General features: G+C 45.7%; 1 protein-coding gene across 29 annotated transcripts in view; it reads right to left on the reverse strand.

The window, feature by feature from the left end:
• Nucleotides 1–16,694, reverse strand: part of AAK1 (AP2 associated kinase 1) — an 89,485-nt gene extending 72,791 nt beyond the window's left edge. For 6 of the 29 annotated variants that reach the window (XM_068662167.1, XM_068662161.1, XM_068662165.1 and 3 more), the window contains exons 1-2: nucleotides 16,371–16,692; nucleotides 15,916–16,252 (exon numbers count right to left, since the gene is read on the reverse strand). In XM_068662167.1, coding sequence (XP_068518268.1) covers nucleotides 15,916–16,078 — 163 coding nt within the window. In that variant the 5' untranslated portion in view covers nucleotides 16,079–16,252; nucleotides 16,371–16,692. Of the gene's footprint in view, nucleotides 1–15,915; nucleotides 16,253–16,370 lie in introns of all 29 variants that reach the window. The other 23 variants (XM_068662157.1, XM_068662158.1, XM_068662160.1 and 20 more) reach the window with 13 other exon arrangements.
• Between the last annotated feature and the right edge of the window lie 7,278 nt (nucleotides 16,695–23,972).

Consider the following 23,972-nt stretch of genomic DNA (forward strand, 5'->3'; position numbering starts at 1 on the left):
AGCCGAGTATCCAGGAGGATCTGCTCCATGATCTTGCCAGGCACAGAGGTGAGACTGGCTGGCCTTTAGTTCCCTGGCCTTCCTTTCTTCCCTTTTTAAAATGGGCATTATGTTTCCCCTTGAAAGTTCAGCAGGAACTTCAGCAGACTCCCACAACTTCTCAAATACGATGGACAGTGGCTTAGCAACTACATCCACCAGTTCCCTCAGGACCCACAGATGTATCTTATCAGGCCCCACTGATGTCTGCACCTTCAGGTTCCTTGGATGGTCTTGATCCTGATTTTCTCCTACACTGCGTAGTTCATCATTCTCCCAGTCCCTGCTCTTGCCTTCTGGGGCCTGGGCCATGTGGCTGGAGCTCTTGCTGGTAAAGACTTTGGCAAAAAAAAAAAAAAAAAAAAAAAGTTAGTCTTCACCGACTTGTAATTTTTTCCACTTACCAAGATGCTGGTAAGCAACACAGGCCTGCCTCAGCAGAACAAGAAAGCCCTAGGTTGCCACACCACACCGGCACAGGATTGCACCCGACTCAGTCTCCTGCTTGAATGCAGGGCTGGCAATGTCAACAGTCACTCCTGACCACCCATCTAACCCCCCTCTTTAACCACTCTATTTATACATTCTCCGCATGCTTCTGAGCAGTTTATTCCTGAGGTGCTGTTACCATCACCACCAGGAAGTCTCACCAAGCTCTCCACTGACTGGATTTCAGCCCCAGTTTCCTACCCGACACTCCACAGGTATTAACAACCTACTGCCAGCCTTTTCTCCTGCACACCTGCAAAGATGGAGGTATGGTACCCAGCAGGTCTCTTCTGGATTACCTAGCATGAAGATTAAAGACATGAAGCAGTGCTGGTTGTATTAATGCTCTCCTTTGTGTTTGTATTTTGATGGTTTATTACTACATGTTAAAGTGTCATTCATCGTGACACTCGGGGTTTGGAATTTAATTAATACCCATGACTCACTCTCTCACCCAGTTCCATAATCCTTTGGTTGCATTAGGGTGTTTACATGCTATTTTACATCCTTAAGTGAAGATACTTCACCCTCAGGTTGTGCACACAGAAAACACAGAGCCTATCCTGGAGTCACAGGCTTGCATCATGTCTCAGGAGTACATGAATGTAATTGGTGTTTGTTTCCCATGATCCAGGCTACAAAATTAGGTTTCTCTTTACCTAGGCTAAGCTGCATCAACCAACTGCAAGCTCAAGCACAAAGTAGCGTGCTCAGTTACCAGCTGAAACAGAACAGGCTGGCAGAGAAAAATCCACAACCCTACATTTGACTTGAACAATTTTCTTAAGGTGGCCATGAAAATGGAGGGGTGAAACATGGGACACCACACAGAAAACAGAACAAGCAGTGAGTAGTCTCTGTAGAACCAGGAAGACCAGGCTCCTTTAACTCCAAGCAGCACGTGTGTGCCTGTGTTTTAAACACCAGAGTTCAGTTCTGAACAAAAGCAAAACAAAAACCCTTATCCACTGCCAACAGACTCTCCAGCTGAGAAAAGCAGATAATGCTAAACTAAACAGGTCTATTCTCAGCTGAGATTTTCTACCTCAAAGGAAATAACAAGCTTTAGTTTTTTTTGTTGTTGTTGATGTTTGTTTGTTTATTAAAACAAAACAAAGAAAGTCCCTTGACTTATGCAAAAGCACAACCATGCTAAGTTTAAGGGACTGCTTCAACCTAAAAGGCCTGTCCCTGCCTCTCCTAGCTGCTTTTGGCTGGTGAGAATAGCATTTGGAACAAGCTATTAAGATGAACTCTATGTATTGGGAATATGGACCACTGGTCTCTGCATACTGCTGCTGGGGTTCTCCTTTATCTCAAAGGCCTCTAAAACACAGAGAACCAAGGCCCATCATCTGTGCAGGCCTAGTAGCTATGAAGCAAATGAGATGGTGGAAAAAGTAATGCAGGACCTTTCACACCCAGGAGCAGACTCTGTGAAGCTCCCCACGCTCCTTTCCAAGAAGAAAGATACAGCTCTGGGAGTTTAACCTTCAGATATTCATCTATACAGGAAAGCAGTCCTGGGACATCAAGGTAAATTCCCAGTTCACGTGGTTTATATTTATATCAACACCAGTTCTGAGCAGAGAAAGTCCCGAACTCACATTCAGCCTTGTGTTTCACACAGCCTGTGGCAGGCAGGAGAACTGCACATGCAGCGCTGGAACTCCGGGTCTCAAGGCTCAGGCGTCAGGCTCTGCTCTCTTCCACCACTGATAAGCATTTCAAGCAGCAAGAAATACCCCACAAAGCTCATGTTCCAGCTAGAAACAATTTGGTCTCTGCCAAGTAATGTTGCGCGTATTAGCAAGACAGTCTGCATATTTTATTCAAACATTCAAAACAAGAGGAGCTTCCGCTGCTGGCCAGAGATAATCCCTTCAGCAGCTTCATGCTAAGCAACGTCACTGGACTTGGAGAGCCCAGCATCTGCATCAGCTCTGTGTCAGGTACACAGTGGAACTGCTGCACGGCTGATGCAGTGGGTGGGGGAAAAGGGGGAAAAAAAGAAGCAACAATCCCTCCAGTGTCACGCACATCCATTAGACAACAGGCACCAGCAAGGCAAAGAACTGCAAAGCCCGAGGTGTGCAGCCAGAGCCCCGCAATTTAGACTCCTCTCATTGCCCAGGACAGCAGTAGCTCTCTCGGCTCCAGCCTTATTTAACATCTAGTCTTTAAATACCACCAGACAAACTTTAATAGAGCATCTAACATATTTAACGTAGCAAAGGACTTCTCCCAAGGTAAAACAAAGGCTTAAGCTCACATAGAGCTGATGGGCCAGATTCTCAGCAAGAGTGAAGCAGAGACTTAGTTAGCCCTACATAGACTTACCATAGCTGAGAATCCTAATGTGATTATCCAATATTACCAACATAATTACAGGGCTCTCGCTTAGTGTCATTGCTGCAATAACTAGGCCATGACAAGGCAGATTTAGATTTACAGGCTCCACCCTCTTTCTGGGTGCTTTTTACGTAGAATGTCATAGTTAATGTTCACGTGGCAGTCACGGTCAGGAGTGTCTACCCTAAATTGTGCAGAATGATACAACCAAAAACATTACCCACTGCAGAACAGAAGCACAGTCTTTACCTCTCCTAAGTTTAGGAAAATATGACTGGTTCTCTAGGGTTTGTTGGGAATTTTAGGGTGAACAATTATCTTTAACACAAACAGCCACAAAACATTTAAATTGCAGGCATTTTTGGTGCGTCGATGACATGGAAAAAGCTTAAGTGCCTCTCCCTCACTTTTCCAGGGTTTATTTTGATGGGCCTGATTTAAAACAGATGAACTTAATTTCTCCACATTTTCAGGGCCATATCTCATGACAGCTCTTCAAGATCTACCCCTCTCCCCAAGATGACACTCCCTCGGCTCCTGGCAGCTCTATGGAGAAGGTGAGAAAAGGAACCTGTAAGTCACAAGGCAGCAGAGAAAGGAGGGAAGGGGATGGTGGGAAATAAGAAAGGAAATTAATCTCTGTCATCAAGCCTGAAATAATCACTGGGCAAGAATCATCCTGTACATTAAGTGCATTCCCTTTTAAAAAGTTCTAGTCCAAGGGCTACAACAGCTTCTCACACTACCCATCCTCCAAGAATACAGCTCTCAGCCTGAACACCTTGATTTAGGGGTATTAAATCTAATGAAATTGCTGTTATAAATATTTGTAACAAATAGCCCACTAAAGGCTACAGAATTGTATTAGGCTTCAAAACAGGAAGCAAATTTAGATATTCATGTGGGTAGATTTGCTAGGCATGTGCTCTGCTTTACAGTCTTGTGCTTCCATTTAATTCCTCCCTGACGGGCAGACTTGGAAACTCGAAGCTGACGGAGCAGTGTTTTATTACTGTGCAGCAAGGTACACTGCCTCCAAGTAGGTTACTCGGCAAGACAGATTCAGCTCCCACTATTGCAACAACTGGTGAACTTCCACTGTAAGACATAAATAAATAAGAATTAACATGTCTTGAATAACTCGCATCTTTAAAAAAACAACATTTGTTATCAGTCAGCTCTCTAAAAAGCACGTTTCAGCTGCTATTATTCCAAGCAGCTGCTAACAACATCTGAGACCTCGTTCACCTCCAAGTGAAATTAGCAATGGCATAAACATGCAGCAGAGCATGACTTTCTGAGTAAACATGACTGGAACCACAAAACCAGCAAGAGGCTGCTGCAACTGCATGCAATTGAAAAACTGCACTGGAAGAGGCAAAGAAGTAGAGAATTCCACTGACAGGGCTGGAGAGAAAAACAACACTAGCTGAGCAGAGAGCAGGTCTGTAGCCGTAGCGGAATGAGAAACCAAGACTGGCTAGGGCAGGGACTTTTTATTTTTTTTAAACTGGACTTGCTTGCAGGGGCCAACCAGATTGGGCTTACTGGAGCCCTTAAGTGCTATGGAAACAGCAAGTGCCATTTGAGAAGCGATTATGCAAGGTTCCAAAGAGAGCTCATGGCAACAGACAAGTTAGACATTTAGGAATTTTGATTACTATGGTAGCACCCAGACATCTCTACTGAGCAAAACAGCATTAAAAGACAAGAGATACCCTAACGCATACATTCTAGGAAACGCTCCAGCTTACAGCCCATGTGATACTATAAGGCCTCCACAAGAGCATACGCAGGTTTGTTTTAAACAAGTTTCTTCCACTTAAACCCAGGAATCCAGACTTCAACCTTTTTAGTTCTCCAGTATGACTATAGGTATACTCGTGAGCCATAGAAGTGTCACCTCACTATGTAACACAAAACCACCAGTTAAGGACTACATAACATTTCTCTGCAAGAGAATATGCTAATCAAACCCTGAAGACAGCAATGAACTTTTCAACTCCTCAGTACATGCCAAGGATGGAGAGAGGTATCTACTATCAGGCCAGACAGCTCTCAGGGAATTCAAACCACCAGTTAGTCAGGAGCATACCGTATTTATCATTCAGCCAAGGGAGAGGATGAAAAAGAGAACAAACAAGCAACAATAACAAAAAAACACATTTAAAAATCACCCCTACATGCAGCAGGGCTTCGAGTTTTTCCACATATACATCGGTGAGGAAGGAAAGATATGAATAGGCACATGCCTGGCTGTTCATTTGTCAGATGTCCAGAACAGGAAAGGGTTGCAGGGGTCCAAAACTGCAGTCTTGTGACTGTTACTCATAAATCCCATAATATTAGGGGTTGAATTCATCAGCTCTAATGAAATTATATAACTGCTTGAGAAGCCCAACTTACATATTATATACTGGCATAGACGTTTCTAGCCTGCTCGGTGACAAAAAAGCTCCAAAGGTACAAAGTGCTTCTTATGTTGTTAAATTTTAAAACAAAAGCAAAAGGTAGAAAATCACCATCTGTCCCACTCCAAAAATAGCATCATTTTAATTTAAAAAAATCCAATACACGTTTAATCCTGTCACATGTTCTGTTGAATGCTATGTGAGCAAGGTTGAGTTTGTGCATTTCATGTGGTCTCTGAATAACAACAGATCATTAGAAGATACTGTGCATTAATTATCACGTCATGATCTGCTGTAAGATGACTGCTGCTGGCACCTAGAGATGCTTCTTTCTGAACATGACTCCTAAGAAGTGGCACATAAGCTTGTTTCTGTACCAAACAAAAATGCTGAGCCTCAGCAGGCACAAGCGAGGGCAGCCAGGCACCTCCCAGGAGCATGGACAGTCTTTGTTCTGTGTCTGCAGTATGTCACACCAGGCCCTAATCCATGATAAAAATTCCTCAATTCTATGCAGTCATGAATATTAACGACACTGTGGTTAAAGAACCAGACAAGGAGTTACATTTGCATTTAATACAAGGCTTTGTCACTGCTTGCCTGCGTAGCCCTTATCAAATCAAGATGTCTTCATGGGCTTCGGTTTCTCATTTGTAAAATACTTTGTTAAACCTTTCTTCTATCATCTGTTAGTCTACTTTGCAGAGAAGAGAAGGGGAACAACCACGCACAGAACCACAGTTGAGTGATACCTAGTACGCGGAGACCCTTACATTCTCTGAAGAGCAGAGAGAGCACAAGAGTTCAAACCGCAACTGGTAATCAGGTAGAGAAACGGAAAGATACATTCATGTATCAATCATCTACCTGTAAGAACACCTCCTATGGTAAAAGCCACACGTAAAGGCCAAAAGAAGGCTCTGACTTTCAGGAAAACACACTCAAGGCACCCCAGTACCAAGTCTGACCCAAGTCTGTACTGTCCCTTCCCTTTCTCTCTGCCTCTCCTTTACCCTTTGCTATTCCACACTCCACACACCAGTGCTCTGTGATGCATTTTAATTCCCCTCACAAGCACAACCAAAGAAGAGAGCAGGTGACAACTGGGTCTGGCTTCTTGTGTCATCTTACACGTGTCTGAATTCACTTATTCGTAACAGGGCTGTCATGAATACGCAGCCACTAATGAGAGTGGGTCAGAACACCCAACTTTGCAAGATGAGCTTGCTGAAATTTCTGGCAGTATGCAGTGCACATCAGCTGGTCTCTGGACCACCTACTCCCCAACATGGTTATGAGCATCCTGCTGACACCGCCTGCACCACAAGGTGGGAACTACGTCACACAGGCATCAGATGAGTATGGCAGACACCTCTCAAGCAGGTACATTACCTAATGGGACATTTGCAGAACATTAGTCAAAGCAACAGGGATCCTACATGGAAAGAATATTTCTCTCCCAGCCACCGAACCATCCTGTATCTCTGCCCTTAACCCAAATCTCTCCCCAGAAACATCCCACTGCCTTTTCCCTCCACCCAACAGCTCTTGTCTATTTGTGCTGAATCTCACAGTGCCGTTTGTTGTTCACTCTCTGCATGCCCTGCATATGCCTGCCTAACAAGATGTGCCTCGATATCCAGCTGAAAAAGAAAGGCAAGGGTGTTAATGTTCAAGTGTATACAGATGTACTGAGTTTACGTGGACAGGTTCTGGTAGCAGGGGGCTGCAGGGGTGTCCTCTGTGATGAGAATACAGCAGCTGCCCCATGTTAGACACAGGCTGGTTCCAGAGGACTCCAAAGAGACCCACTGCTGCCCAGAGCTGAGCCAAAAAGCGATGGTGGCAGTGCCTGCGTGAGAGCCTCTGTAAGAAAGGGAAAAAACCTGCTGAACAAGAGCAGCTGGGACAGGGAGAAGTGAGAAAGCTCTCTGCAGCCACCAAGGTCTGTGCAGAAGGAGCGCAGGAGGTGCTCCAGGCGCCGGAGCAGAAGTCCCCTGTGACAAGGCCCCTGGTGGAGCAGGCTGTCCCCCTGCAGCCCATGGGTCCCACATGGAGCAGATCTCCACGCTGCAGCACGTGGAGGAGCCCACAGCGGAGCAGGTGGATGTGCCGTGAAGGAAACTGCGGCCTGGGGAAAACCCCAACAGGAGCAGTCCCTAGGATGGACTGCATGCGGTAGACAGGAGACCACACAGGTGACCCAGCAGGAGCTGCTGCCCATGGGGGACCCAGGTTGGAGCAGTGTGCTCCTGATGGATGGACCCTGTGGCACAGACCTCTATTTAGATCAGTTTTTGAAGAGCTGTTGCCTGTAGAAAGCCTGCACAGAATCAGTTTAGGAAGGACTGTAACCTGTGGGACGGACTCCAGTTTGGAACAGGGGCAGAGAGTGACCCAGAAGGAACAGCAAAGATGAAGTGTTAGGAACGGACCACAGCCCCCAGTCCCTGTTCCCCTGCACTGCTCAGGGGGAGGACATAGAAGAGGGTGGATGGGGAGAAGGTGTTTTTAGTCTGCTTGTAATTTCTCACTGCTCTAGCTTGTTAGTAATAAGTAATAAATTTTATTAATTTTCCTATGCTGAGTTTGTTTTGCCGGTGACGATAATTCTGGAATGCTCTCCCCGTCCTTATCTCAACCCTAGAACCCTCTCCAACATATTTTCTCCCACTTTCCCTTAGAGGAGGGAGATTGAGAGAGAGGTTGTGGTGGAAAGCAGGTAGAACCACCACAGCACACATACATGCTTTCACATATGCTTCTCATAACTTAAAAGGATATTTAGTTCTTAAAAACGTAACTTTGTGAAAGATATACTGACTCACACATTCCCTGGTATTAAATACTACCTGCCACAGATCATGAGGAGAGTTATCAGGCCACAGCCCCAGAGTCAACAGCAGCCACAAAAGCCTCCACATGAAGGCACTGCAGTTATAAGGCAGGGATTTCCTATCCATTCCCCCCACTCCTTTAAAGCAGCAACAAAACAACGTATGAAGTCTTTATTACTGAAGTACTTTACAAGTCAAGAGGCAATTAATCCTTCAGAGGGTCATGACAGGTAACCAAAGCATCACTGACTTCTCAGGTAGGCCACGCAGTGAAGGCACATGAAGCAATAGGCCCGTACCTTCATGCGCTTCTCAGAAGCACAGAACAGCCAAGGTTGGAAGGGCCCTCGGAAGATGATCTAGTCCAACCCCCCTGCCAGCAGGATCACGTAGAGCACACTGCGCCTGATGGAATCCAGGCAGGTTTTGAATGTCTCCAGAGAAGGAGACTCCACAGCCTCTCTGGGCAGCCTGTCCCAGAGCACTGTCCCAGTAAAGAAGTGCCCTCTCATACTGAGCTGGAACCTCCTGTGCTTCGGTTTGTGCCCGTTGCCTCTCATCCTGTCGCTGGGCACAACTGAAAAGAGACCAGATCCACTCTCTCAACACCCTCCCCTCAGATATGTATATACATTGATGAGGTCTCCCCGCAGCCTCCTCTTTTCCAGGCTAAACAGGCCCAGTTCTCTCAGCCTGTCCTCGTACAACAGGTGCTCCAGTCCTCTCATCACCTTAGTAGCCCTCCTCTGGGTAAGCCCTTATTCTCACAAGCCCTCATTACTTCTGTTCATTTTTAAGTATTACACTTCGAAAGCCTGAGATTGATATCACTCTCATTCCCACATTTTAACAGCTTCCATGTGCAAGCCAGGATGGCAATAAAGCCACCAAAATGGGTACACATCAAACCGAAGGTTCATTTTGCTCATGCTGACACTTTGAACATCAGCTGACATTCAGGGAACACCTGCACACACCATGCCATATCACACTTTGCACGGGGCATTCTGCACTTCTTTAAGGGACAAGCTTTGACTTTATTTTACTGCCATCATTTGAGTTGTGCAGCAAAGCGTACATCAACTTTGCAAGCATCGCTTATCTTACAGAAGTAAAGCAGACAAGCTAAAGTTTCAGGGTCTGAATAACAGCTGTGCATTTATATACCTTCATAAAACCGTATATTTTACTATCACACCTTCCAGAGTAGCATGCTAGATGGCATTTTCAAATGCACACAGGCAGATTTTGGTGTCTCTTCCTTTTTGCAGCCCTGTGAACATCAAATAAGAGATAAAATCTGCATGTTCCTAACAGCAAACAAATCAAAAACAGATCTACCTGTCCTCTTCATAGCACCAGCATCTGGCTCAACACTGAGGTGGATATATAGGCATGCAAAGTCTCTGCTCAGGGAACCCAGCTGCTGATGGCTTTTTTGTTTGTTTTAATCTATGAGATCACCCATCACTGGTACGTAATTTGTTTCTGCAAAGTCATGAAGCAAACCAGATGCAATGAGACTCTGTTCCAAAAAAGTCTTTAATCGAATCCTGTGACACATGGCCTGGGGTCCTGATGTCAGTATGGGTTCTGCCACAGAGCAAGCATAAATTTATGCCCAAATCACGTGTGCCAAGAGCACACCCATCGAAAACACACAGAGGCAGCACTTGAGAGAAAACACAGACTGCAATTAAAGCACTCAATCTGGAAGGCCAGAGATCAGTTCCTGACTTGGCCATGCATACTCTGCATTGCTTCACCTTCATATCTCAGTATAATACTTCCCAGCAGCCCTGAAAGGAATGGAAGGACATTTTTGAAGGCTGTGCCAGAGCTCAGATGCTTTGGCAACAGTGTGATAAGAGATCCTAATATTAGAGGAGCTGTGGCAGCTCTCCTCTGCTTTCATATTTGCTTGGGCAGACATTGACAGGACAAGGGGGGATGGATTTAAACTAAAAGAGGGAAGATCTTGATCGGACATAAGGAAGAAATTCTTCACTCAGAAAGCGGTGAAGCACTGGAACAGGTTGCCCAGAGGAGCTGGGGATGCCCCATCACTGGAGGTGTTGGAGGCCAGGTTGTAGGAGGCCTTGGGCAACTTATCTAGCGGGTGACATTTCTGCATGGCTGGGAGGTTGGAACTAGATGGTTTGCAAGGTCCCTTCCAAGCAGAGATGTTCCATGTGATTCTAAACTTCATTCTACTGCATCGTACTATAGACAGCTATCAATAACCTTCACTTCACTAAGCAGCAATTCCTGTACCTCCCACAAGAGGAAAAAAGGAAAGTTGCCGTAATGACAGAAATCCAGAAATGAGAGAAAATACCTTGCAACTGTGTTGCAGTTAGGCCTTTCCACCTCTCTTCCTTGTACTTATAAATTGCTGGCAGCATTGTTCCTACTATCAAAAAAGTACAGCAGCCAAGATTTGATCTAATATCTTATCGCCACAGAGACATCCCTCTCTCACCCCCATCCAAGAATGGAGGAATCCTTTCCCAGGAAACTAATTTCTTCAGTTACCCCTCACCATCAAGAGAATTCTATAAACCCAGCTTGCTTATGGCATGTTTCTCCTCAGAGACTTCCTGTTCCCTTCCACATGGGAAACACAAGTAAACAGTATAAACCCAGTCAAATCAGTTGTGGCTTTCCAGAAGAGCAGCAGCAAGTCCTGCAGCTGGCAAGCTGCTGTTCCAATGGGTACAATCTCTCTGATGCTTCATTTTCACTGAAAAAAAAATCTTCAAAGGAAGCAGCTTCCATTCTTAACACAAGCGCGCAGCACCTAATCAGTTCTGCCCCCTATTAGGGATGATTAATGCAGGTGTGTGAGCTTGAAAGGCAGCAAGTGCTAAACCCAAAGTGGATTCCAGCTTGCCTTCAGCACATTTATAACCTACCACCTGCTCTCTTCAACTATCGACGGCTCCATGACAAAAGGGAAGAAGGCCTGTACACAATAAAAACATTATGGGAGTACCTATTCTTCTTGGATCCAAACTATCGCTGCTGGGGTTGCAAGCAGAGGTGAGTAGCCTCTTCAGATACAGCTACCAGAACTCTTCTGCGAGATCCCAGTTGCATAGTTTAAGCTTTTATTTTCACCCCACCAGAACCCCAAATCTAAGCTGTCTCCTATTTGACAGTCTCATAAGGCTGTTGCAGGAAACCTTCAATTAGAAACTCATTTTTTTCCATGGAAAACCTTCCAGAGAATAAGACTGAAGGAAACTTGACTCCCATAGGTGTGCTGGTCTAACACAGCCAGTACACATGATTTTAGCTAATAGAGCTGCTATCTAAGACACTAGTCATCCCTGTATAGAATCCCAGACCCTTTCACAGGTGTGTTGCATAAAACCTAGAAATGAACACAGACAATGCAAGTTTCTAGGCTGTACAACTTTTTACACAGTTAAATCCACCCACTTTCTTTTTCTTCCTGGTTAAAGCTAAGGACATAGCACACACTCCGCCCCTAGCAAAAGCTGTGCTGATAAAGCACCAAAGCACTTGGGATACCTTGATATTTACCCAGCAACTCACTTTGGATTCTTCATCAGTTTGCCTGGCTTGCTCTCTCTCTCAAAAAAAAGAAAAAAATTACTAGGAGACAGCAGGACCAACACCATATCTACCAGTGCAGAGCACAGCATACATGCCCTGCTTCATGAGGTATACAGGAGGAGCAAGGGAAAACAAAGCATCCCATTCCAAGAGAGTAATATGAATAGAATAGTTAATTCCTAATCCAAATGTCAGTGGTCAGCTGACTAGTAGTTGGCACTTGGCAGAAAACAGAAAGCAGCAACCGACAAAACACACTTTGCAAGTGATGCCTTGAACCCAACCACAGACGAATTGGGTTGAGGCTCACATAAATTTGCAAATTTTTTCTTGGATGGAGCTTGTTTGAAAGTTGAAGTTATTTCAGAAGAAGCTCACATGTAATTTTAAAGGATGTCAGTGACTTCATGTTATGTTATGATGCATACCACAAGAAGTTCAGGGAAAGGGTGTACTGGGTGTAAGGCAGGCAGCAGCCAGCAGAAGCCCTCTGCAGTTAGCCCAAGCACACAAAATAGGCAGCTCCTGGGGTCACCTTCCCCCATCAGACATAGCTCATGCATTCACAGCCTTACCAAGCTCTTCATGTACACTTTGGTCTCCAGACCTGCTAAATCACGCCACAATGAAACCTTCATAATTTCTTTAAAACAAAGTAAAAAATACAGCTGACAAATTTAAGTTTATTTTACATTGGTTTGTAGTATCCACCGCTGAATGCTTTGAAACATACATTAGCTAACAGCACACACTCACAAGTATCTGAAAAAAAAATAAAAAAATCTGTCAATGCTTATATACCTTGGATCAATTCAGCACTCTGCTACAATCTTACAGGTATGCAAAGCAATGCAAAAACACAGACCCCCAAAACAGGACACTCAATCTCCACTGCACTTGTTTAGGCTCAGATAAGCATACATGGCTTATGGTACTCCTGCCACACATGCACATCCCACAGACTCCTAGATTTCTGATTTCTGACATCCTTTTAGATGTTTCCACTGCCCTGGTCCCCACTCATCACAGACACCCTCCTCCTCCTAGCTCCAGTGTGCTGTTTTTTGTTTTGTTTTTTTTAAACACAGGCAGAAACAAAAAGCAGAAACCAACATGATCACACTGTTTTGGATTCTTTTCATAAAGAAAACAGCAAGATAGTAGCCTGATGCACCCACATACTCAAACGCCTCCTGGGCATTCACCTCAGGGCTGGGTGAAACACAAGTCACATTAAAATCAGTAATAACCCCTTCAGCTCCTCTGCAGCACCATGCTTATGTTGTCTGTCGCCTTTAACCACGGCCTTGCAGATCTCCAAGGCCAGCAGTACTGACCTCCCACAGCAGTTAATCCTCATAAAAACTTTGGCAGTAATTTTTCAAGAGATTATTCATACTATTATGTGGATTAAAGGAATACAACTACAGAAACTCAACCAAGAATCGCCTACTGCAATGCACTGCAAGAGAGTTTATATAGATAGATAGTATTATAACACAACAGACAAACAATTGCTCAAGTTCCTTTTATATCATTCTCATCCAGTTCCTTCCAGAAGGAAGGTCCTTGACTTGTTCCTCACCACCCAGGAAAGCAAGCATCCAGACACAACTATTTTAAGGGGTGGGGTGGGTGCACCTAACTGCATCGGATATTGTGGGGAATCTACGCAAGAGACTACGAACACATGGAGACATCTGTCATCTGGCACACATCACAGTGCCTGCATTAAGATGCCCATCCTGGGCCTGGGAGCAGTCTTCTTCAGCAGGGTTGCTCAGCACAATTGAGGGTGACTGGTCACAGCTTTGGCATATCGAGGTAAATACCAACACTTTCATTCCAGAAGTTCCGGTTCAGCCAGTTCATTAGCTTACTTGCTCTCCCCCATACCATCCATCCCTATAACATAGAATCCTTCTTTTAATCCATTTCTACATCTCATTTACTATCTATACTTCACACAGTGCACCAGAACACAGGCCCATCCTCTCCCTTCTAAAACACCAGTGATGAAGGATGTGTCTTTCCCAGGTAGGATAATCTTCCTTGGAAGTGCTTCCAAGAGACTTTTCCTTTTAGCAGAAATAGCCAAGACCTCACAAGTTGCCTTTTCAATCCTGCTGAACCACCAGAATTCACTGCACATACAGAACAGTTTTCCAACCAAGGATACAGGCCTCAACAGTCCAGGGGCCTTGTTGCGTGAGAGATCCCCAGATCTCTAGCTGAGTCAATGAGAGTTATTTTTTCCTTCTCTTTTTTAACAAGCACTTGGGGAACACAGACAGCTATACCATAAGGCAAGAGGTGTGTAAAGCTACAGCACTTACAACCCATGTTGACTCCTGAGATAACCTATGAAGGAAATGGAACTTGCCCCTCCATTTCCTTCAAAAGGTGACAACCTGCAAACCTATTAGCCACCTTGCTCTTGTCTCCTTGGAGGCTTCATTCACCACTCAAAGGGATTTTGGACTGCCTGTACCAGAAGTCTCACTGTGAGGAAAAAAAAAAAAACTGCTCAGCACATTTCACAGAGTCTTTTGCCTTATAGCATGGTCAGGAAAGGAGAACTTAACATCCATTTTACAGGACTGCTGCTCCTCGTTCAGCGTGCACAAGCAGAGCCAGTCGCTGTAGTCAACGCTAGGCCATGCTCTATCCCACAGGCCAGGCAGGTCCACAGGAAGAAGCCCTCGCAGGCACAGAGGGCCGGCACATCCACACCGCAGCCCTCTGCCCACACAATCTGTGCCACCCCCCTAGCACCTCTGCTGGCTGTGGCTTGGGCGTGCCAGGCAGGAGAGAGCCCAGTGACACACACACACACCTCCTGGTGCCATCAGCACCCGGGCAGAACCTGCCAACTGATTATTCATCAGCAAAAAAAAAAGTCTCCGCTTTCCCATGTTATCAGGATGAGGCCAGACTGCATTTAAAAAATAAAAATAAACACAGACTGAGAGCATCTCAGGTTTAGCTTGTCTAGCTCCTAAACTCCTAAGGCCTTACAAGTATCAGCCAAGGTAAAGCCATATTGCAAATTTCAAGTCAGGAAAAAAAAAAAAATCACTGTAATTATTCATTGAAGGGCTGTTTTTGATGCTCCCCTCAGCTCAGCATGCACCAAAACCTATCTGAAAGACAGTTACAGATCTATTTCCTTCTACACTGAGGTGACTTTTTTCACAAACCTGAACACATACAGCATACATTGAGTTCCTTTTCCATTTTAGAGTTCTTTCTGTAAAAGCCAACACAGGTCCTCCCACTCAGCTCTCACAGAGCAGCTACCCTCTCCTTCACAATTACAAGATCAAAACAAAACAGGTTTTGACTGAAATTGCAAAGGATGCTGTACAATAGATGGACCAGGAGCAGGTCTACAGAGGCCAACATTTTTGTGAAGGTCGAGGCTAAGGTTACCAGCCAGAGACATTAATAAGATTCCCTGTAGTCCAAACAAATTAAATGTAAAATGACAGTTAAAGCAGTAGTGCTGATTACAAATAAACAAGTATTAATAATACCACCAGCTTGTTGCACAGCAAGGACTGTACACGTAAGAGTTTTATAATTCATACTATTCATTTTTAGTTCTGTAATTTTTTTAATGCAGTTGTGATCACCATTTCCCCTACAGAAACCCCACACGAACAGCAATCCCTCATCCCAGATCACAGCTAGCTCTACTCAACGTATGCGCTTGCCAAATATATACAAGGAATTTACTCCAGGGTATTTTTCCTATCTGCTTAAGGTAGGAATGAAGGGGCTTGGTCAAAGAAAGTTAGAGGGAAGACCACTGCTTTACTTACTGTACCTTGTTCTCCACCAAAGACTTGGGAAAAAAAAAAAAAAGCCTCACAGTTTCAAGGTGGGAAACCATTAACTCCTGAAGTCTCTGCAGTTCCTAAAGCATTAAAAAAAAAACAAAAAAAAAAAACAAAAACCACAAACAACGAACAGCTAGAAGTCCAGCAAATGCACACAGGACTAATGCATGGGAAGACCAGAAACGCCAGCTGCAGATGCCACGGGCCCGCACGCCTGTCAAGGACAATCAAATACGAGGGGAGACGAGGACGCAGGGGGAGGTGGGGTGCCGGGAAAGGCCGAAGCCTTCCCGGCTCTGCGAGGCAGAGAGGGAGGGCCGAGAGGCGCGGCAGGGCGCTCTGCAGAGGGCACCGGGCTCCTACCTTCGGCCAGCACCTCGTCCACCGTCACCTGGTGGCGGCCGATGCTGAACACCCTGCCGATGTAGCCGCTGCCTGGGCCTCCGCTGCCGCCGCCGCCGCCGCTGGTGCCCGACCCGGGGCCAGAGCCGCCCTGCTCCCGACGCGAGTCGAAAAACTTCTTCATCTCTCGGGAGGCAGCAGCCGCCTGGGAAGGGGGGCGATGCTCTCCTCAGGGTCCCGCGCCCCCTCCTGATTTTTATTTTATTTTTTTTTTATTTTTCGCTCCTGGAGCCCGGCCGCGGGGCTCCGGGGCCGCTGGCCTTGCGGGGCCGAGCGCCGTCCTCCGGAGGAGTCACACCTGCAAAACCAGGGGGTGGGGGGGGGGGGGGGCGGGACACGGGCGTTATCCCCACGGCCCGGCCCGGTGCCCCGCCGCCCCCGGCTGCCAGGGCCGCCCCCCCCCCACCCCGCGGTACCTCTCTGCGGGCGGGGGGCGCCCCCATGCACCCCGCAGCGCCGGCCGGCCGGCCTGCCGCAGCCCAGCGGCTCCCCGCGGGGCGGCTCACGGCGGGGGCCGCCTGCCGGCAGGGCCCGGGACCCGCATCGCTGCCTGGCGGCCACCGAGCCCGTCAGGGGCCGACCCCGCCGCAACCGCCCCCCGCCGGCCCCATCCGCGCAGGAAATGGGCCGTCACAGGAAGTCCCGGCCGCCGGCGGGAGCACCGCCCCCGCCAGCACAGCGGGCACGGCACGGCCCGGCACGGCCCGGCCCGGCCCGGCCCGGCCCGGTACGGCCTGGCCCGGCCCGGCCCGGCCCCGCCGCCCTCCCCCTCCCGCGCGGCCTCCGCCGTCGTCCCCGTAGCGCGGCGGAGGACGAGGGGCCCTTCAGCCGGGGAGGGGGGAGCTGTAATGGCCGCGGCCCGCGCCGCCGCGCGGCATCTTGGGAGTCGTAGTTCCAGCGGGAGCCTCCCCGGCCCTCCCAGCCGCGGCGGGGACTCCAACTCCCGACAGGCTCTGGCCGGGGGCGGGGTGTCCCGGTTGGGTGGGTCCGCGAGGGAGCCGACGAGCGTGTGGTGGATCTGCCCGTTACTCACCACTATTTAGATTTATTTTCGAAATACTGCGCTTAAACTCGCCGTCTTAATGTCAGAATAACAAAAGCTTCCTGCTGGCACGGCTCCTAAAGCGCAAGGCTGGTCTTCTTGCAGGCCCTGCTAGCACCTAATTGGCAAACCTTCAGTAGAATGTTACAATAAAAAACATGTCCCTAGCCCCAGCCTGTAACCTGCTTGGGAACAAAGATTTTCCAAAGAAAGGAAATAAGAACGAAAGAAAAAGGATGCTTCATCTGTACACAAAAAAAAGCTCAAAGCTTAGTTTTAAACTCAGGGGTTGATTTTTTGAAGCCTGACCTGAAGCTGCTTCTGCACTTTGCCCATATCAGGTGTTCACCCAGTCCCCCCTTTCCTCTCAGTCTGGAAATTTGACAGAGACCCTGCTCCTCGCAGGGCTGCTTTGCGGGTTCTGGGTTCCCTTCAGGACACAGTGTGCAAAACACCCTGCATGCACCCAAAACTTGCTGGCTTTAGCTGGTCAATGTGCATGCTTTAGGACTTGGCTTTGGATTTAGTATCAGATTACACCTTTCTCCCCCTTCCTGCTCCAGTACCTTGAACAGTTTACAGACTTGCAGCAAAATGTTCATAAGCAGCAAAGCAGCTGTTCTGAAGACCCCAAAACCTTGAGTGAGGCTTCAGAGAACAGCGAGTTTAGCTTGAATCATGTGAAGCTTTCTGTAAGCACAGTTTGGATTCTTTCTCTTAGAAATCAAGAGAGGCTTTGCAGCCTATGGCATCTGCAGCAGCCATCTCCTCTGCTTTTCATGTGTTAGCTAGAAAGACCAGAGCTGGGATTTCAAACATCCGAGGGAAATATGAAAATAGAAAAAAATGGTTTTACCAGCCTGCAACGTGGAATACAAAAACCTGAGGAATGCGTGGCTGTGAAAAGAATGTTTCTGTGAAAGCAAGGCTCTCATTCCTCCTCTGTGACTGGGGCAAAAAGTGTGGGACAGAAAAGGAAACCAAAATACATTTGCATTTTCCTCATGACACTTATTTCCGGTATTATGGTAATAACTACAGCCATCCTGCTGACAAGCTCCTGTCCCAAGGGGATAGGCTAGGCAGGCGCTGGTTACTGCAGGAGGGCAAAAATGTTTACCCTGTATTTTGTCTTAAATAAGAGAGCTTAATGAAAACAACTGTGTAACTGAAAGACCCTGGAGAATATGTTGGGAAGCAATATGCATGTGAGAATAATTACAGGCTTTGCACATTCCTTTTTCCTGCATTGCTACCTTGCATGAATGAGCAGGCCTTTGGGCACAAGCCTCCAGAAGCAGTGACAAGACTGGATCTACATGTTCTAAATGGACCAAATTGTTTTCCCCACAGTGTATGAAGATATCTAAGATGCTATTATTGTGCAAGTGGCCATCAGAATAAGCAAGGAAATTTGCTGGTAATAGTACTTAGCATGCAGAGATGCACAGATCTAAAAATGCATCACCATACAGTTGCTTCTCTGCTGAGCCAACACGCCTCTACATTGTGGTTAACTCTGCACCTCTCCTGTCATCTTTACTTTCAGGTGTTCTTGTATGTAATGCTCTACAAGCTGACTACAGACCCCAAAGGCTTCCTTAACTATTGTCATTCACCCATAGTTTGTAGGGTGCTGTCTAGTACTTCCTATCTATCCACGATTCCCAGGTGTCATTTAAAAGATGCTCTAGGCCCACGTGTTTGGAACTGCAGTAGCTTCAGCCAGTCAGCTAACACAAATATGAAAACAGTCCTTTTTTATTTAATAGGCTTTAATCTTCATTAAACTATGTTCAGCTGTGATTTGAGGCTCTATGATGAGTTGCCAGTGGTCAATACAGAAGATTCACTTCCCCTTTCCTTCAGATGAAATATGATTTTTTTTTTGAATTACTCTAACCTGTGAAACATCCCCAGACATCTATTAAGATGGAAGTAAAATATCCAATGCAAAATGACTGCTATAATTAGTGATTCCTGGGAACTCTGCAGAACTAAAAATCCCCCCCCCCCGACATTTCTGAATAGCATAGGGAAATGAGTCATTTCAAGATAAACCTACTGCCATGCAAAAAGCCTGCAGATGCACTGCTGACTATGGGGCCCTGACGTTCTTCTCACTGGCACACAAATCTTACTGATCATTTGGGGAGCAAAAGTACAGCAGAAGGCTATCCTCAGTTGCAGATGCTGATAACATCCTTTACTCCAGAAATCACGAGGCTCAGCTGCACTGCTGCAATTCCAGTGACCTTCATAGGGATCAGAGAGAGCTGTGCTCAAAAGCTTTAAGTTGAAAAGCTAATCAGAAGCCAGCAGAGATGTGGTCTAGCACTTCTCCTGTGTATGCCTGGAGCTACTCCAGTGTCCTCATAGCTTTGCTTTACTGTCTGCAGAAAACAATTTCAGCTTAATACTGTCAATTCTAAAACCAAAATTTAGCTAAAATCCCAAAACGTTGATTTTAAAATATTTGAGTCCTGATGATGTGGTCGGCAGTTATTTGCCTGCATATTGTCTCTCTGATCCCTGGTTCCCCTTATACTGCTAATAAAATACATTCAAATCCCCAGGAAGAAGCACATTAATACTGCTGCTTCCTTTCTGATGAAACTTTCCAGGCAGCTCAGCATTTACTAAACAAAAACATACGTTTGAAAATGTTTAATGTGAGTAACCAAAAAGCTAGGAAACATTGACCTCTTCTGGATATCTCTAGAAATGACAACAAGGCAGGAAAGCATGCTCAGCTTTATGTGCTTAGTTATATACAACAATCCCCACCAGAGTTGTAATCCTCACTGAAATCTACATTATTTTGGTTTACAGCAGTGGCATATGACAAAAAGACAAGTAGCAATTTACAAAAGGTAATGAGTTTTAATAATTTCACCTTTCTTCTTGCCTTAACGCTTAAGTTAAGGAGTCCTCCTATGTTATATGCTTGTCTAATGCCTCTGAGTGGCAATTTTGCTGCATACAGCAAAGCTCACAGCAAGAGGATTTTGGCAAACTCAGGTCTTCATGAAGAGAGGCAGAAAGAAGAGATTTACAAGGTAATGGCCTTTTTTTTTTTTCTTCTAATCAATGCATAATAACTAATTTTTCCCATTCTATGACTTTTATCTCTGTAGGGATGTTCCCTTAACCTCTCACATTTACTACAAAACCTTTCTGTTGAGATTCCCACCAGTTAAAAAGTAGCAGACCTGCTCTTCTATCAGTCTCTTTCTGTCTTTTTGTCTGTATTTTCTAAAATACAAATGTTTTCTTTAGTGGTCCACAAACACTGCCAGGACGACCAAGCATTAGATTCCACTTTTATTTACCATCCCCAGGAAAAGGTCAACTCTCAAAAATCATCAAGATAGTTGGCTAAGTTCAGAATTCTCTAGAAGAACAAAAAAGGTGAGAAGGAAGACTTTGGAGATTACATTGAAACATTACCTCTTTGAGAATTATGTTTGTTTTTTATGTTTCTGCTTACTCCTGCAAGATATATTCACCAAGGCTGGTGACAGTTATACTATCTACCACTAGACATCAATATCTTTCACCACTGTTAATAGCAGTAATGGTTTATATAAAGTAGAAACTCATGGAAATAATTAAACTAATTGACATCTGAAGGCTCATGCATGTTTGGTGCAATACTATACATAGTGTGGATTGATTCTGCTTACATCAATCAATACAGTTGACCACCAGGTCAAAAAGAGATATGTTTCTCAAGGAATATGACTTTGCACTACAAATAAATGCTATTGATTAGAACAGGTATAATTACATCAAGACAAAAGTTGCAGATTAAGCTCTCACTGAAAAGGGATTTACCTGCTGGGTTTCAAAAGTCAGGGTCCTGAGTGTCCTCAGGCCTTCATTGCCCCAGCCAATCTCACCTGGCCCTCTACCCAGCACCTTTTGCTCATCAACTGTGACCTCCATTTCAGCGTTGGCCTAGCAGGCTCATTCTTTTGAGGTGCTTGTGGGTAGTTATGGCTCTGGGTCTCTCTTTCAACTTTGCAGGGTGAGCTTTGGGCTCATGTTTCAAGTAGGGCTGTCTCTCAGGATGTCTCACTAAATTTCCTTGGTAGGTTTTGCTCTTGCTTTCTCTGATTATTACTGGGTGGTTGATGAAACTGGTTGCTGCTACTGTTGTGTAGGTGCTGAAGGACTGGGTCCTGTTTGTGTGCTTACCTATAGTGCAGCCATCATCTTTTATTCTACCTTGTTTTCTCTTGTGGAGCAGCTCTGGTCTTAAAAATTGTTCTTTCTCCACTCTAAGCATTGCATCAGCCAGTGAGTTTCTATCTTAATTCCCCACAGGGCAATGTATGTTTTAGAAGTCCCCCTCAGCTGGGCAGTCTATGACAATCTTTTCTATGATCTGTTTCTTTTCCCTGGAGCCGGGGTATAGCCAAGTTACAAAGCAGCTAAGTAAGGTAAAGCCTTATGGGACGGGTATTATTTAAGGGGAATAAAAAAAAAAAAAAGCTATTAATTTCTTCTTCAGGACAGTATGTATACTAATTGAAGTAAACATTCATTAAATCCGTTAGATAAGACTTAGGTTTGATAATGCATTTAAGGCTGCTGGAAGCAATGGTTTATTAGTTTATAGCTTGGAGCTCTAGGGCCTTTCCCAGAGGCTGTCCCACAAATAAACTACAGCTCCCACACTGGCATTAAGGGTTTCCCTGACTGACTGTCTCTCCATGGAGCTCACAAAGGTCTTAAGGCCTGTAACTTAAATGTTACCAGTTAGTCTTGATAGTGGGCATTTGTTCGAGGCAAAATACTTGTATTTGTACCACCTGCAATGTGGATGCAATTATAGTGGTCTAATATATCTTTGTATTTAATGTAACTAGGCTGTATCACAACAAGCAGTTTAATTTTGACTGAACTGTATCCATACAAGGTGATTTATTCTCAGCAAGTAATGGGAATGGCTTATCAAAGCCAGGCAGCCCTAGATGATGTGAAGACTCCTGCATGTCTTCTGTCACAGCCTGTACCTTCAACTCTACTGGGGAAGTTAAAACAGACTTGTTTTCCCCAGTCCAGCTAGAATGGTGGACAGTGAGAAAACAGGAGCAGCTAGAATGAAGAGCAAGAGACTTCTTGCATGACTAAAAGGGGCTCTTTTGAAGGCTAAAGTGCCAGCCCACTAAGGCCTCATCATCTTCACAACTTGACTATAGAGGTGCTTGCTGACTGCAGTCCACTCCTGGATGGCATTCATTTACAAAGGCAGCTGATGAAGCTGTCAGACAACCAATGACGTAGGCCTGTTTGCCTTCCCTGCCATTTATAGCTTCAGTTAATAAAAGCGAAGAGTAGACTGGGATTATGGCCAAGTGCAACCTTAAATTTCTGTGCAAGAGAGCAGCAGAGTGTGGGGGTATTGCTTGAACAGTATCATCACAGCAGATGCTTTGAGACAACAATGTGAAAAGCATTGAATACTGTAACACCTGAGAAGGCACTGTTATGGTTGCCACTACTGTGCATTGTGATAGCATTTGGGATCCTCTCTTGTGGGTCTGGGCCTTGTGGGCCTGCCTGCAGAGTCCTCAAACCACCCTGTCTGAAAAATCTTGTAAATGAAGCACACTTAAAACAGGAGGATTCCTGTCTTTTCCATATGGCTGCCCATTGAAGCGTCCCCTTGTATTTTATTTTCTAAGGCATGTAGATCACTATGTCTAACTGGTCTTTTGTTTTAAATGCACTTTTGGTTAGAGGCATTATCTCAAAACAGTTCTGCTCCCCTGTTCCCTCTTGGCTATGTGTGACATGTATGTTTATGTACTCAAACAAGATCTATCCAGGGAACCAATAGAATATCCCAAGTTGGAAAGGACCCACAAGGACAATCAAGTCCAATTCCTTGGTCCCCAAAGGACCACCCAAAAAAAAAAAATTATATATATATAAAAAAAATCAGATTATGTGTCTGGGAGCAGTGTCCAAACACTTGTTGAACTCCAGCAGGTTCGGCACTGTGACCACTTCCCTGGGGTGCCTGCTCCAGTGCCCAACCACCCTTCCAGTGAAGAACCTTTTCCTGATCTCCAGCGTTGACCTCTCCTGTTGCAGCTTGAAGCCATTCCCTCAGGTCCTATTGCTGATCACCAGAGAGAAGAGATCAGCAACTGCCTATCTGCTTCCCTCAGGAGGAAGTTGTAGACCTCACTGAGGTCTGCCCTCAGTCTCCTCCAGGCTGAACCGTCGAACTGATTTCAGCTGCTCCTCATATGCATACCCCTGGAGACCATTTGCCAGGGTCTTAGGGAACCCAGAAGTTAGAGAATTGTACTAACATGGAAATGTAGTGATAAAATATTGTACAAAGTGTGGCATGGAAAATCTTTCCATGTGCTAGCTTTGTGGGAAACCACCTCTTACCCAGACTCACAAGGTTCTGAAAGAAAACTCTGTCTCGACCTAGTGTCTGGATTGGCTTCTTGCACATCAGGTAACAAATCCAAAGTTTTCTCAGACAACTTGGCAGGCTGTAAATCTCTGGCACTGCCAGGATCAGGGCACACCTTTTAGCAGAGCTGTAGGACACCACATTTGTTCAGATTTCTTCTCAGAAAGAGTCGTCAGGCCCTGGGATGGGTTTCCCAGGGAGCTGGTGGAGTCAGCATCCCAGGGTGTTCAAGGAAAGGTTGGAGCTGGTGCTTAGGAACATGGTTTATTGGGTGACATTGGTAGTACAGTGATGACTAGACCGGACAAATGTGAAGGTCTCCTCCAACAATAATGATTCTATGATACCTCCACCACGTCCTCCTCCTCCACTTCCTCCTCATTGTCCACGGCCTTTTTCTTGTCTACTGCCTCCTCCTTATCTACCGCATCCTCCTCGTCCCCCGCCTGCTAATCCTATTTCTCATTTTCCTGCTCCTTCTCCTCCTTCCCTGCCTCTTGCACCTCCAACACCTCCTCCACCTCCACTGCCTCT

The sequence above is a fragment of the Anas acuta genome, chromosome 27 (assembly GCF_963932015.1).
Source record: "Anas acuta chromosome 27, bAnaAcu1.1, whole genome shotgun sequence".
Classification (NCBI taxonomy): domain Eukaryota; kingdom Metazoa; phylum Chordata; class Aves; order Anseriformes; family Anatidae; genus Anas; species Anas acuta.